At 43.5% G+C, this 15459-nt stretch overlaps 1 protein-coding gene across 4 annotated transcripts in view; it reads left to right on the forward strand.

Moving 5' to 3' along the window:
* The first annotated feature begins 202 nt into the window (after positions 1–202).
* The window catches only part of LOC145424529 (uncharacterized), a 192386-nt gene continuing 177129 nt past the window's right edge, over positions 203–15459 (forward strand). Inside the window, exons 1-5 of one of the 4 annotated variants that reach the window (XM_080297933.1) lie at positions 226–319; positions 3331–3471; positions 5453–5578; positions 5663–5764; positions 8100–9588. In XM_080297933.1, coding sequence (XP_080154059.1) covers positions 5490–5578; positions 5663–5764; positions 8100–8313 — 405 coding nt within the window. In that variant the 5' untranslated portion in view covers positions 226–319; positions 3331–3471; positions 5453–5489 and the 3' untranslated portion in view covers positions 8314–9588. Of the gene's footprint in view, positions 320–2354; positions 3472–5452; positions 5579–5662; positions 5765–8099; positions 9589–15459 lie in introns of those variants that run through there. The other 3 variants (XM_080297936.1, XM_080297927.1, XR_013905619.1) reach the window with 3 other exon arrangements.

Below are 15459 nucleotides of genomic sequence, written 5' to 3' on the forward strand. Positions count from 1 at the left end.
AACATTTGAAGCTTTGCAGCAGAAATGTTCATGTTACAAATACAGCAGAGCTGATCTGGGATCAGTGTGTTCACACCTGCAGCTACAACAAGGTTTCATGTCTCCACACGTCAGCATGTGAACTTTACTCTGACTCAGTCTGAGCAGTCAGACGGCATATTTTTAAAGTTAACACATCAGCACACACAGAGCTGAGCCCCTCCCACCTGTGCTGAGTTTCAGGTGGAGTCCCGCCTCCTTCCAGGAAGCAGCTCACCTGTGTGTCCGTGTTTAGTGTCCAGGTGTGGAGTGGAGCTTGTTGTTGGTGTGTGAAGAAACTGTAAGTTTGCTTTGTTTCCTCCTTTAACAGTTTGTCTTTAGGAACTTTACTGTTTGTTGAGCTCGTGTTTGATTTCTTCACACAACAAACTGTGTGTGTTTGTATTTCCGGTCTCTCCATTAAAGTCAGTGTGTAATGTTTTCCAACAAGGCCGAGTGTCTCTGCCATTTTCTGGGCTTGTGTGATCAGAGTCCGGGAATCAGACTAAACACACTGAATGTGGCCTGAGCTCAACCGGAGAGCCGCTGAGCTCCAGATGTTTTTATTTACACGCACAGCAGGAGACAGAGAGCGCACTTTGTAAATGAATACTTCGTATAGATGTGTGTTAGATACAGGTTCAACATGTCGGTCTTAAAAATACTGCGTCACAAACTGTTGGCTCCTCTCCAACAGGAAGAAGTGTTACAAAACACACAAAACTGAAACTCAACTTAGAACTACAGCTAGATCTGAAAAAAGTTAAAGTAGAAATAAAAACTGCACACACAAACTAAAACTAAATTATTGAGAATGATCAATGAAATGATTTTGTAAAACTGATTAACATTTTACAGGAAATGGCCTGTTAGTGTTGTTAGTTTGGCTAAAAAAAAGACTGAGTCACTGCTTTCAAAAAGTTCAGTTTTTATCATAAAATCTGCATTAATCTACGTCAGTCCAGCCTCTGACCCCGTAAATATATAATAAATAAAAAATCAAATATAAACTGAAACAAGTAAGCACGGTGGCACGGTGGTTAGCACTGTTGCCGCACAGCAAGAAGGTCCTGAGTTCAATTCCACCATCTTTCTGTGTAGAGTTTGCATGTTCTCCCCGTGTTTGCGTGGGTTCCCTCCGGGTACTCCGGCTTCCTCCCACCGTCCAAAGACATGCAGCTTGTGGGGATAGGTTAATCGGATAATCCAAATTGCCACTAGGTGTGAGTGCGAATGGTTGTCTGTCCCTGTGTGTTGGCCCTGCGACAGACTGGCGACCTGTCCAGCGTGTACCCTGCCTCTCGCCCTATGACAGCTGGGATAGGCTCCAGCGCCCCCCGCGACCCTGAAAAGGATAAGCGGCAGCGAATGGATGGATGGATGGATGGACAAGTAAACTCACCGTGGAAACTAACTGAAACTAAACAGAATTAAAAACACAAAGTGAAAAAGAAATGCAAATAAAAACTAATTAAAAATGACAAAACTACAACAACCTTGCTGTCTGTGGATATGTTTTGGGTGGAGGTTTCAGCCACCACAGACGTCTTCCTTCATTTGTCTGTAAGTCAGTGAGATCATTTAAAGATGGTTACATATCTGCCACAGTGTTAATTTAAAGTTCTCACCCTTCGTGTTCAGAGGCAGCAGGTGGAGGGACAGCAGAGGACTTTTTAAAACAAATTTGATTCAGCAGGTCGGCCTCTGTTAAAAATATCACGAACTGTCCGCTCAGACTGTTCACACTGAAACAAAGATGGAGGATAAAACATGTTTTACATTTCTCAGACTGAACAAAAGTTACTGTATTAAGTTTAAAACACTGTTAATAAATCGGAACATTTAAATATGCTTCAGTCACGGTTTTTATATTAATAGTAAGTCAGATGTTGAGCTTTGACATGTAAAAAGTTTTTCTTTTTTCCTGGTGAGGAAAAAAGTTTGAAAGAAATCAGTTTAAAGTTTTATATATACATATTTGATTTGTACGGGACTCATATTTTAATACTAAAGTAAACCTTTTGTCTTCTGTCTGTACAAAATACCAGATATTAAAGTGCAGATGTTACAGATGTTTATATCTATATTTTATTATGAAACAGAACAAATGAACAGTTTAGCACAAACAAACGTTAACATGTAGATATTGTACTAAACTGCAGTGAATATGAACTCAAACTCTGACTTTTAGAAGATTAAACTTTATAGTGACGTGTAGGAGAGGAACAGATGAACACGAACTTTGACATTTGAATACAAACGAGTGATTCTGAGGATTTTTTTTTCTCACCTCTCATCTTATATATTTGCTTATTCTTCATAAACAGTAAAAAAAAATCAGATCAGTGGATCTATTTTACCGTTTTAATGGCAGAATGGACAGAAGTTTTATATCTCTGTGTTTATTTTTGAGGGGATCACTGTATATCAGTACTGTTATAGTTTAATATTATTTCTGTACAACTGCTTCAGCAAAAAAGCTTAAAGTTTGAAACCAGGAGTTTAACTTTGATCAGAGTTTCCATAGTGAGTTAAAAATATTTGCACAGCAGCTCCGAGAACTTTTATCAATGTTTCTTTGAATCCTCTAAATTTCATTCATAGGTGTTGGACTGTTCATAGGTCTCAATAAAGTTTGTTTCAAAAGAAAAAGACTGACACAGACACGTCATCCGTCTGTGTTCATGTCACATGAAACTTAGTGGAAAATTCCTTCTTATGCTGCATTCAGGAGCACCAGTAAAACCTCGGTTCTCCAGAGATTAGAAACACTTTGGGTCACGTGAATGGCGGCCATGAAAACGACATTCTTGTATCAGAACCAAGAAATGTTGATTTCTCAGGGAACATTACTGATAATTAAGAATTTAGAGAAAGACATATTTATTTTAATAAAAGCTGAACCTGCTCAGTGGAAAAACAGAAATGTGTTACGGCCCTAGCAGGGCCTCCTCCTGAAGGTGCCTGTGTGGGCGTGTCCTTCAATGGCTTCTGCCTGAGGTGCCAGCTTTCCCTTTTACACAGCTGACTCTTGTCAGTAATCAAAAGTATTTAATCCCAGGGAAAGGTGAGCTCTGGGCCAGAGTGCCATGTGAGTGGTTACAGCTAGTGAGCTGCTCTCTTTCTTTCTGGCTTACATTTTACTTTATTGACCAACGCCTGAGTTTTGTTTGTTTTCTTAAATGGTGATAGCGGCTTGTCCGTCTCTTTTAGTTGAGCTACTTTAATAAAACTCTTTAATTTAACCCCTTTGCCTTCTTGTCTCCTTTTTCTGACCCGGACACTTTTTGTTACTTCCCCCTCACCGCCTAGACCCCTCAGGGGAACGTAACAAATGAGACGAGATTAAATCTGACATCACCAAGTTAAACTGTCAGAAACTCTTCTGAAAATCTGCCTCCTCCCCCCCTGTGCTAAGCTTCAGGTGGAGTCCTGCCTCCTTCCAGGACGGCTGTAAGTTTGCTTTGTTTCCTCCTATAACAGTTTGTCTTTAGGAACTTTAGGGGCTTTTTCTCTCCTCATGAACATGATGTGAGACAGAGGACAGAGCTGCTTGTGTTCTGCTTTTTTGGGTTTCCCTCAATAAGCTGCTCCCTTTATGTTCTCAGTTCTTCTGTATCTAATGTCAGCATGTGAGTCATCTTCAAACACAAGCTGAGCATGTTTTCATGGTAGCATCGGTAGGATTCATGGAAAAAGCACTGATTCAGGTCACTAACCAGGTTCAGGGGAATGACTGGAGTATTTCCCAAACAGAGACATCCTGCGGGGACCTTTGTTCTCTTGTAGACTCTGATATTGTTTCCAATGTTTCCAATAACAAAAGAGAAAATCTGTTTGATTCATTTTTCTTTCTTTCTTTTGTAGATATAGAGATATACCTCTAGGTTAGATTTATTTCTCTGAACCTCCACAGCTGCAGGTGGAGGAGATGGTGTCTCCATCAGCAGATTCAGTGGAAAGGCCGGACTTAAAGGAGGCTTCAAAAGGCTTCCAGACAGGATGAACTGGGCTAAGTGAAAGAGAGGATAGAAAGGATTGTTTTGAACTTTGAATCATATAAAATCATTCCTGTAGTGTATAAATGTATGTATAAAAACATTGTAACATTTGAATGTCACAGCATATCTGAGTGAAGAATAAGTCAGTGTCTTTAGCTTGTATAAAACAGCCTCAATTCACCAAAGACATCTTGCTTAACTATAGCTGAGAGCCAATAAGCAGATTTTTAGAGCCCAGATCTAAAAATGTCTAAGAACAGTTGGTTCATAGACTCTTGGTCTGAGGAACAGAATATAGCAACACACTACTTAATCTAGTGAGTAACTAAGTAATGTACTGCTTTACTTTTAAGAAAAGCAAGAAGAAGAACCCGAACAGAGCAAATCAGCATGTGAACTTTACCCTGACTCAGTCTGAGCAGTCAGACGGCTTTTTTTTTTTTTTTGGAGTAACACATAAAGGTGTGACACACACACACACTTAAATCCAATCTGAAGTGAGACTCAAAGTTCAGTTTGTACATAAACAGTAAAAGAAACTGCATTTACAGTATTTCACAGAACTGAGTACACTGATTTTCCTGCCTCCATCAGTCTGTGGAGGAGGTGGAGCTGCTGCTCTCACTGACACACTGACTGCAGAATGAGCTCAGCTGCTGTTCCACAGTAACTGCTGCGAGGTGGACACATCTGTTTGACCATAACCAGTTACTGTGTCAACAGCTGTTGGAGGTCAGGGGTGTTTATAATTACAGTGCAGGTGGATGCATATCCACCTGCATGAAGCGCCTTGAGGTGACTTTTGTTGTAATTTGGCGCTATATAAATAAAATTGAATTGAATTGAATGTAGTGTAGAACTGAATTAAACATGCTGACGTTATCTGTTTAAAAATCCTTCATTACAAATATTGGATCTGCTTCAACAGGAAGTAATTATGACAACAATACAAAGGTTTTTGGGTTTGATATTTAGACTGACTTAATTAGATAATGGTAAATGGCCTGTATTTGTACAGTGCTTTACTAGTCCCAAAGGACCCCAAAGCACTTTACACATCGAGTCATCCACACATCGGTGATGGCAGCTACATTGTAGCCACAGCCACCCTGGGGCGCACTGACAGAGGAAACATTCCACAACGGCAACACAACATCAACACAAGTACAGAAACAAACTGTCACTTCTAATTTTTCTTATTAATAGTGAATCAGTGTGTGTCAGTGAATGCATCGTGTGTGCTTCAGGCTCCATCTAGTGGACTGATAGCAGAGCAGCTGATGGCAGCTTCCTCTGCCTCACACTGCTGTCTGACTGCATCCAGCTGACACTGAGATGAAGCAGGAAAGAAGCAGCTGATATTTGGACAGCACACATGATGAAAGGAGGATTTCAGTTGATGTGCACATGAATGATTTGTGTTTCCTCTGCAGGTAGAAAGTGTGTGTGAGCTGATGTGAATTGAGCAGCATGGATCAGTGTGAGGACAGAGAGGAGGGAGTCCCTCCCTCTAAAAGCACTCTGTGTGGGGAACATGAGAGCCAGACCAAAGCTCAGAGGTGAGATGACCATCTCTAACTGTCCATGACTCTTCTCCATGTCACAGCTCAGCACTCACATCACTGCTCCATCATTATTCACAGGAACCAGCCTGGACCTCCACCCAGCTCTGTGTCCTTACAGAGTGATGCGTCTGCTGGTCGCATCATTGATTTTAAAGTCCAGCCTGTGTCTGCTGCAGAGAGGTGAGCTGTTAGCAACATGAACTCTTTGATTAAACTGCTTGATGTTGTTGGATATAAACTACAAACACGTCGTTCCCTCAGTCCCATTTAAACTGTCTTTTAAAACAAGCCTTTGGTTTCTAAACAACTGAAAACCCACTTCAGCAAACAGGAAGTGATCAGAGCGTCCGTCCACTTCCTGTCAGGCCCTGCAAACATTTCATATTGAAGAAAAGTAGCTGATATCTCACATTTTTACTCCACCACATTCAACCATTTTGACATTTTACAGCATGAAACTCTTGTCACATGACTCCTGTTATGTTATAGAGTCATGTGACCACCAGGGAGGGATTTGTATGGATGAAACACATTCAAATCAATCTGATTCATCAATGGAAACATTTTTGGTGTAAATGCAGCAACACTGAAAACGCTGAAGATAAAAACACAACAGATGAAATATGAACAAATCGAGGCTTTGAATACACGTGTGTGTGTTTGAGACACAGAGATAAATGGATTGTGTGTCTGTCCTATTGCTGCGTGAGGATTTTATTGTAGATTTTGTGCGTGTACACTTTTGACCACGAAGGTGTTGAAAGGGCGTAAAACAGTTGGAGGCACCAGAGTGAACACTAGTGCTGTCAGTAGATTAAAACATGACTAATTAATGACACAATCTTCTGTCATTAATCCTGATTAATCACAATTACTTGATCAATAGCTGCAGTTACATTTTTCCAACTTTATATTTAAGCCTGTAACAGACGTTTACACCATATAATGAAGTCAATGCAGAATAAACACAAAGAATGTTAAACGCTTCAATTCAAAGAGACTTTGAATAGTTTTCAGTCTTTAACTCAGCTTCTCTCCTGTAAATACAACTTTGTAACAAACATATATACTAAAAGCTAAGTGTGCACTAATATATAATAATATATAATCTATATTACTGCTGTTAATGAAAATGTTTAATCAGACTCATCACAGGGTTACTGTGGATTCATTTGGATTAATCACCATTAAACATCATTTTTAATGTAAACGAATCAAAGTTCATTTCATGAGCAAACAGACTCGAGAGAAAAGGGCAAATTTACACACTTAACATGTTTATTGAACATGTAAACATTGATTAACCTCCTGAATGAGCCGACCCCCCCAGGGACAGTCCTGCATGCTAATGATGGGCTCTGCTCTGCACCTGCAGGATTCTGTCAGCCACAAACTCCTCAGCTGATCCTGAATCTGAGCCCATCTGTCAAACAATCATTTTCTTCACAGGTCTGTGGAGGTGGCACTGATCCTGCAGCAGTCTAACACTCTCTGTCACTCTTCTTCAAGTCTTTGACACGAGGAACCAAAACTATGTTATTAACAACACTAACAGGTCTGCAGTTTGTCCACTTGGCAGTTGTGTCATCAGTGCTTTGCATCGTTGTGATATTTTAAGCTGGAAGTGCTTCGGTGAAAAGAAAATTCCTTCTGTCACGATGTGCAGAATCCTTCATGTTGGTCGGCTGGTCCGTCTTGTTATTTTTTTAATGCTCAAACTTTCTATCGAGAGGTCAGTGTGTGTTTGTCATCTTCTATATTGAGCTGATTGGTTCAGCTGCCCGTCACTAACAGATGTGCTGCACATCTGCACGTGTGCAAAGGTAACTCTACTCGGACAAACTGCTCGAAGTGCGTTGATAGAAACATTTCAGGGATTTTGAGTCGTTCTGCTCTCCAGATGTGTCGTGTTAAAGGTTTTTATCATGTTAATCATGATTGAATTGAATTGAATTGAATTGAATGAATGCTTTGTTGGCCATATGCAGTTTGCCCCACAGAGGAATAGGACCCCCCGCCCCCCCCCCGACTTACACATGATGTAACACATGATAACAGATGAACCCCTAACCCTAACCCTACATGTTAATTTTGACAGCACTGGTAAATCCTTTTTAATGTTCTTCTGTCAGATCATTGATTAGACTCGACTCCAAATACGAGACTCAGAAAACTCAAATGAAAACTCAAGGACTTCTTGTGTTAGAATGAAAACATATGGAAGTGGTCAGGTTTCAAACACTCGATGAATCTGCTGCACAGTTACATTCAGTGACCTTTGGCCTCCTGAGAGCATTAGTTGATGGTTCATCACAGTTTTCTCAAAGTTTCCTCTGAGCTTCTGCAACATCATCACTTCCATCACTGATGAAAGAAAGTTCATAGAAAACAGAAAATATATCTTCACAATCTGAGAGTCTAAAACTTGACAGACTTGATTCAGATGAAGTTATTTGAGCAGAAACTCCTGGAACTTTATCCTGTTTTGATCTGATCCTTCATGGTTCCTCCACAGAGTGGACCAGCAGAACTCAGAGGTTACCAGTGGTCAGTCTGCCCAGCAGCATCAAACACAGCTGGACTCCATATTTATGGTCTGTACATGTACAACAACTACTGTTACATCTGTTCTGTTCACAGTCATCTCCATGCTGCTCTTTGGAGACCAGTGGATTGTCTGTAGGGCTGAGAACAAAGTACAAATACTTCATTTGTTCTGTCCTCACTAAGCGTTGTCCTCGTGAACGTAGACTCAGCTATACAGACAGCTAAACACTCTCCTAATCAAAATCCAGGGAACAGGCCAATGTGTTGAGTTGGATGATTTAATAAGGAAAAAGTGTGAAACTGTTGACAAAACCAGAAATAAACCAATAAAAATGTTGCATCAACATACAGTATAACAAACACATATTCAAAAATATGAACACAATATTTATCTGCTTAGTGAGTGCCCGAATAAAACATCAAATGAAATCACACTCATGATCAAAACGTTAAAGAAACCACATGACATATGAGCTAGCTTAACCTTACTAGCTTAGGTTATACACGCATTCAAATTAAATTCTAACTACAAACTATATCACGCCTTCACAACAAGAAAGAAAGAAAGTGTGTACATTATTGTACTTTATTGAGCCCCGTGGAGAAATTGCTCTCTGCATTTAACCCATTCACTCAGTGAAGCAGTGGGCAGCCATTGGGCGCCCGGGGAGCAGTGTGTAGGGACGGTACCTTGCTCAGGGGTACCTCAGGGTAGCTGTTAAGGGGAATCGAACCCCCGACCTTCCGATCATGGGGCAACCACTCTACCTACTGAGCTATCCCTGCCCTATAATAATGCACACAAGTTGTCTCAGTGATAACAAACAATATTACTCACAGATGATGCCGTTTATCAACTTGTGAAGGCATGGATGGCAACAGATTAACGGAGGTGAAACTGCCTCTGGCTAGATCTTACAGAGTAAAAAAAAAAAATACACAAAAACAACCACTAGAGGGCAAACTGCTGCAGAACAGAAAATGCCTAATGCCAGCACACTCCCCACCTGACATCCCTAGGATGTCAAACTGCACATCACCTGACAGAGTTTCTCTGCAACAGGAGTATAACCTCAGACACTGGCCTTAAGTAAAGTTTTGGAACACTGTCTCTGAAAACTTTCACCTCGACCTTCCTGACCTTTCCATCGTCACTTGGAAAAGTCCTTGTGATCAGTCCTGTGGGCCAGTCATGTCTCTTCAGTGAATCGTCTTTCATTAGAACAACGTCTCCGTCCATGAGATTAGGTCTCTCCGTTCTCCATTTCTTTCGACCTTGTAGACTACTGAGGTACTCCCTTTTCCACCTCTCCCAGAATGTGTTGGCCATGCTTTGAACCTGATGCCACTGACGTCTGAAGATATTACTATCATCAAAGTTACCAGGAGGAACAGGGAGTACAGCAATCTTCTGAGTTAGCAGCATAGCAGGAGTGAGGATGAGAGATTCGTCTGGATCTGTGGACACTGAAGTAAGTGGTCTGGAAGTGACAATTGCAGTTACCTCTGCCATAAATGTTGTCAGGACCTCATGTGTGAGCTGAACAGACCCAAGCTTGAGGAACATTGCGTCAAGGATCCGACGTGTGACACCGATCATCCTCTCCCAGCTTCCCCCCATGTGTGAAGAGTGGGGAGGGTTAAACAGCCATACACAGCCCTGATCAGACAGGTAGTTGGACACTTCCTTGTTGTTACAGCCTTTGGGAGTGATCCCAAGCTCTCGACAGGCTCCAACAAAATTAGTACCACAGTCTGACCTTAGCTGTTTGACAGGCCCTCTAACTGCAAAGAAGCGTCTTAGAGCGTTAATGAAACTGGATGAATCCATTGATTCGATGACCTCGATGTGTATGGCACGCACGCTCATACATGTGAAGATGATTGCCCAACGCTTACTGTTGGCTAGCCCTCCACGTGTCCTCCTTGAGGTGACACACCATGGTCCGAACACATCCAATCCAACAAAGGTGAACGGAGGATCTGTACTCAAGCGATCAGCAGGCAGGTCTGCCATTATCTCCTCCTCCTCTCTCCCACGCAATCTTCGACATGTCACACAGTTGTAGACCAAACTGCTGACAGACCGTCTTCCTCCAACAATCCAGAAACCAGCACTCCTCAAAGCGCCTTCCGTCAAGTGTCGTCCTTGATGGCTGACTTGCTCATGGCAGTGTCTGATAAGCAAGGAGGTAACATGATGTTTACCAGGCATGATAACTGGCTGACCCTCTTCTGCTGTGAGCTGTGACTTTTTCAGTCGTCCTCCGACGCGGAGAAGACCTTCAGAATCAATGAAAGGACAAAGCTTGCTGAGAGAACACTGTTTAGGGACCTGACCTTCCTTTTGTAAGCAGTGTATTTCTTCTGAATAGACCTGCCTTTGGACAGCAAGCAAAATTCTGATCCTTGCATGATGCAGCTGGTCTGGACTGAAAAGCAGCTTGCAGTTGTGCCAACCGTGGCAAGGACCTTCTTTTGCTGCCCTTGTAAAGGAATAAGCAATGTGGCAGAGCCTGGCAATAGCTCTGGTGAGTGACCTCCAACTTGAAAACCGCTCAAAGCGTTTACTGCCCAACTGAAATGACAAATTTGTGGCACAAGTCACTACTTCTGGACGTAGTTCCACATCTGTTGCGGGTTCAACTAGGCTGAAAGCTTCCTGTTTTAAGTGACAATGTTGCTTGTCTACAAGAAAGGCTGGTCCAGACAACCAGGAGGAAGCTGCAAGCTGGTTAGCTGGAATCGCTCTAGTTGCATGGTCAGCTGGGTTGACATCAGAAGGAACATAGTTCCATTGGCTTTTGTTGGTTGAACGTCTTATCCTTTGTACCCTGTTATGAACATAGACGTAGAACCGTCTAGAGTCATTAAATATATACCCAAGTACTACTTTACTGTCTGAGAAAAGCTTGATGTCGTCTACCTGAATGTCCAACTCTGCAGACATAACCTCTGCTAGTTCCACTGCAAGAACGGCTGCACAGAGCTCAAGCCTTGGGATGGTGATGTCAGGCTTAGGTGCCAACTTTGTTTTCCCAAACAGGAATCCAACTTCGCTATGTCCTGCAGCATCTGTGACTCTCAGATAAGCAACAGCAGCAATAGCTTTGGTAGATGCATCACAAAAGATACAGATCTCCTTGCTCTGAGCTGTGGAGAGTGGGACCGTTGTGTAGGCCCTTGGGATCTTCAACTCTCTTAGGTCTTGAAGAGATGTACACCACCTCTGCCACTGTTCAAGCTTTTCTCGGGGCAGTGGTGCATCCCAGTCACAAGTCTCAGTGGTGAGTTCTCTCAAAATAAGGCGGCCCTGAACACTGAAGGGAGCAGCGAACCCCAACGGGTCAAATAAGCTGTTGATAGTATACAACACACCCTGACATGTAAAGGGTTTTTCTGCGCTGTCCACATGGAAAGTTAGAGTATCTGTAGCAAGGTCCCAACCAAGACCCAGGCTGCGCTGCATGGGAGGGGAGTCCTGACCCACGTCCAGGTCTTGCAGGTTGCTAGCTAGATCTTCAGCTGGAAATGCCCTCATGACCTCAACACTGTTAGACACAATCTTGTGTAGTCTGAGGTTGGATTGCGCTAGCATGTCTTGTGCACCTTTCAGCACTTTGATGGCATCTTCTGCACTGAGGAAAGATTTCAGGCCATCATCAACATAGAAATGTCTGTGCACAAAGCTCCTCACTTCGGGTCCATAGTCCTCTTCACCCTCCATAGCCGTCCTCTTCAGGCCATAAATGGCCACAGCTGGCGAGGGACAGTTACCAAACACATGAACCCTCATGCGGTACTCCAGCACTTTGTCATCAAGTTGGTGGTTACGAAACCACAAGAATCGGAGGTGGTCCCGATGATCCTCCCTCACTAGGAAACTGTGGAACATCTGTTGAATGTCTGTCATCACAGCAACTGGGTCCGTTCTGAAACGCATGAGAACCCCAATTAGGGTGTTGTTGAGGTCCGGGCCTTGTAAGAGCACATTATTCAATGAGATGCCTTTGAACTGTGCGCTTGAATCAAAGACGATCCTTATTTTTCCCAGTTTCTGGGTGTGATAGACACCAAAGGAAGGTAAATACCAATACTCTCTGTCAGGCTCTAGTGGAGGAGCTGGCTCAGCGTGTCCATTTTTGAAAATATCCTCCATGAAATCTATGAAATGATGTTTCATCTCCGGTTTCCTATTCAAGGTACGGCGAAGTGACATCAGTCGGCTGAGGGCTTGCTCTCGATTATTCGGTAAACGTGGTCTTGGACTACGAAATGGCAGGGGAGCCACCCAGCTGTTGGAGTCATCTTTCTTGAACTCCTTGTTCATGATGTGGAGGAAGATTTCATCTTCGATGGAGGGTGCCAGCTAATCATCCTCTTTTGAATGGCTGAAGACCAGCTCACCTAAGCTTGGCTGACTGGAAGTCAGTGTGTCGGAGGATATTAGCTGTTCCTCTATGAACTTTTCTTTGCAGATGATCCTGTTCTCACAAGGCTTGAAGTAGCTTGGTCGCCCATTCTCAAGGACATTGGTCTTGAATGTGTTGACAGTCGGCCGGTGAGCCCCACCGAGACAGACGTCACCGACTATTACCCAACCCAGGTCCACTTGTTGGGCATAAGGTTCGTTGTGACGGCCGTTACGCTGACTGCGCACTTTGTGAACTCGGATGATGTCCCTCCCAAGTAACAAAAGTATCTCAGCTGACGCATCAAGAGGAGGGATCCTTTCAGCAATAGACTTGAGATGCTTGTGGCTTTGGGCAGCTTCTGGAGTAGGGATTTCGTCCCTATTATTGGGAATCAGGTTGCACTCAATAAGAGTCGGCAATGATAAGTGCAACTGTCCATCAGCTGACTCCACCATAAATCCAGAGGCCCTTCTTCCAGCAGTCTCTGTGATTCCTGAGCATGTTTTGAGGGTATAGGGGGAAGCCTCACCCTGGATGTCAAACATGTCAAAGAATGCTGATCTGGCTAGCGACACATTGCTTTGGTCATCTAGCATCACGTATGCCCTCACCTTTTGGTCTGGGCGACCCTTCGGATACACACTGACCAGACAGATTTTGGAACATGATTTACCTTTAAGACCCTCACCACACACGGCTGTGCATGAAGAGGCTGCTATGTCAGTGACACACCCGATAGCCTCCCCACCATGCTCTGCAGAGGGTGGTCTGGAACTTGGAGCCCAAGGTGCCGGTCCAGGATGGAGTGCTGCGATGTGCCGGTCGCTGTCACACTCAGAGCAGTGGGTGTCAGCTTTACACTCTTTAGCTTGATGAGTTGCTGAAGCACAACATTTAAAACATATGGAGTGCTCCACCAGGAAGCGTCTTCGCTCTGCAAGTGATCTTTCTCGAAAGCCTCGGCATTTCCTGAGGGAGTGAGGTTTCTTGTGGAGAGGACACTCTCTGTCCAGATCAATGGTGAGTCCTTTGGAGGACTGAGAGGTGGGGGGGTTTCCTACCTCAGTTTTACTTACGGATAAAGGAGGTTTGGATTTCCATTGTTTGGAGAAGGATCCGTCACCTTTGAATGCAGCTGAACTAAAGTTAGCAAAAGCAAAGCTAGGATCATTTCTCATCTCTGCATGGTTATACACAAAGTCCACAAAAAATGAGAAAGGGGGATATGGAACTTGGTGCTCCCTCTTATAGCGAGACCCCTGAGTTATCCACTGTTCTTGGACGTTGTGGGGCAGTTTCTCCGCTATAGGGTTTATTCCCCTTGCAGTGTCTAGGAAGCTGAGCCCTGGCAAATATCCCTCTTGCTTAGCAGCTTCGATCTCTAGGAGCAGGTCTCCGAGTTCTTGAAGCTTCTGGTGATCTCTATTTGAAATCTTTGGGAAGTGGTTCAATCTATCGAAGAGAGAAGCTTCAATGGCCTCTGGAGAGCCATAGCACTTGTCCAGCCTTCGCCAAAGCATGTTCAAACCCATGAATGGATTGTTGACATAAACTGCCCTTATTCTCTTGGCGTGGTGTAGCGACTCCCCACCAAGCCACTTAATGAGCAGGTCCAGTTCTTCACTAGGTTTGAGGCTAAGTCCCTCCACAGCGTTAACAAAGCTAGATTTCCATGACAGATAACTAGCAGGCTGGTTATCAAACACTTTTAGTCCAGCGGTGACAAGGTCTCGACGCGCCAGATATACAGCTAACTCAGATACACCTTGAGCCTCCAGTGGTGAGCCGGGTGGAAGTTGGTTTGTTGAGTCTGTGCAGCGATGTGTGTGCATGGAGGGGACATCTCTATCTGTGTTAAAAGACAGAGGGTCAGGGCGATTCTTTCTCTGGTTGCCTGGGTGCAGGCCTTCAGCCGAGCAAGCAGAAGGATACGGCTGTTGTGTGTCACGTCTGACGCGATGAACTTCGGTATCTGGGAGGTGTCTGTGTTGTGGTACAGAAGCAGCAGCCTCTGTTTCTTTCTCATTTTGAGCTAAAGCATAACTCTGCCCTGAAGAGAAATGTGCTTGGATGAACTCACCAGTTCGCTGTAATGACTGCTTCATTGCTTGAGCATGACTGGCTTTACTCCCAAGGTCACGTGTCTAAATCTGCAGCAGCCTCAAACACTTGAGCCTCTGCTGAGGCAGCCTCAGCTTCACACTCTTCTTTTAGTGCATTCAATGTAGCCTCTATGCGTGCTTTCTCCACTTGCATGTCTATTTGACGTTTTGCATAGGCTGCTCGCGTGCGTGCAGCTTCCGCCTTGGCACGAGCTTTAGCAGCAGCGGCACTAGCTGAAGATTTATTTGAACTTTGCTTGGAAAATGCAGCTGAGGCAGCACACTCTGACCTAACCTCCAGGCTCTGAATATCGGCATCAATAGGGTTTGAGCTGGACATCGTCTTCAAATCCCGTAAAAAGATACAGAAGAAGCGAACGTAGCCTTTCAGTCCCATTTAAACTGTCTTTTAAAACAAGCCTTTGGTTTCTAAACAACTGAAAACCCACTTCAGCAAACAGGAAGTGATCAGAGCGTCCGTCCACTTCCTGTCAGGCCCTGCAAACATTTCATATTGAAGAAAAGTAGCTGATATCTCACATTTTTACTCCACCACATTCAACCATTTTGACATTTTACAGCATGAAACTCTTGTCACATGACTCCTGTTATGTTATAGAGTCATGTGACCACCAGGGAGGGATTTGTATGGATGAAACACATTCAAATCAATCTGATTCATCAATGGAAACATTTTTGGTGTAAATGCAGCAACACTGAAAACGCTGAAGATAAAAACACAACAGATGAAATATGAACAAATCGAGGCTTTGAATACACGTGTGTGTGTTTGAGACACAGAGATAAATGG

This window comes from Astatotilapia calliptera, chromosome 3 (genome assembly GCF_964374335.1).
Source record: "Astatotilapia calliptera chromosome 3, fAstCal68.1, whole genome shotgun sequence".
NCBI lineage: Eukaryota > Metazoa > Chordata > Actinopteri > Cichliformes > Cichlidae > Astatotilapia > Astatotilapia calliptera.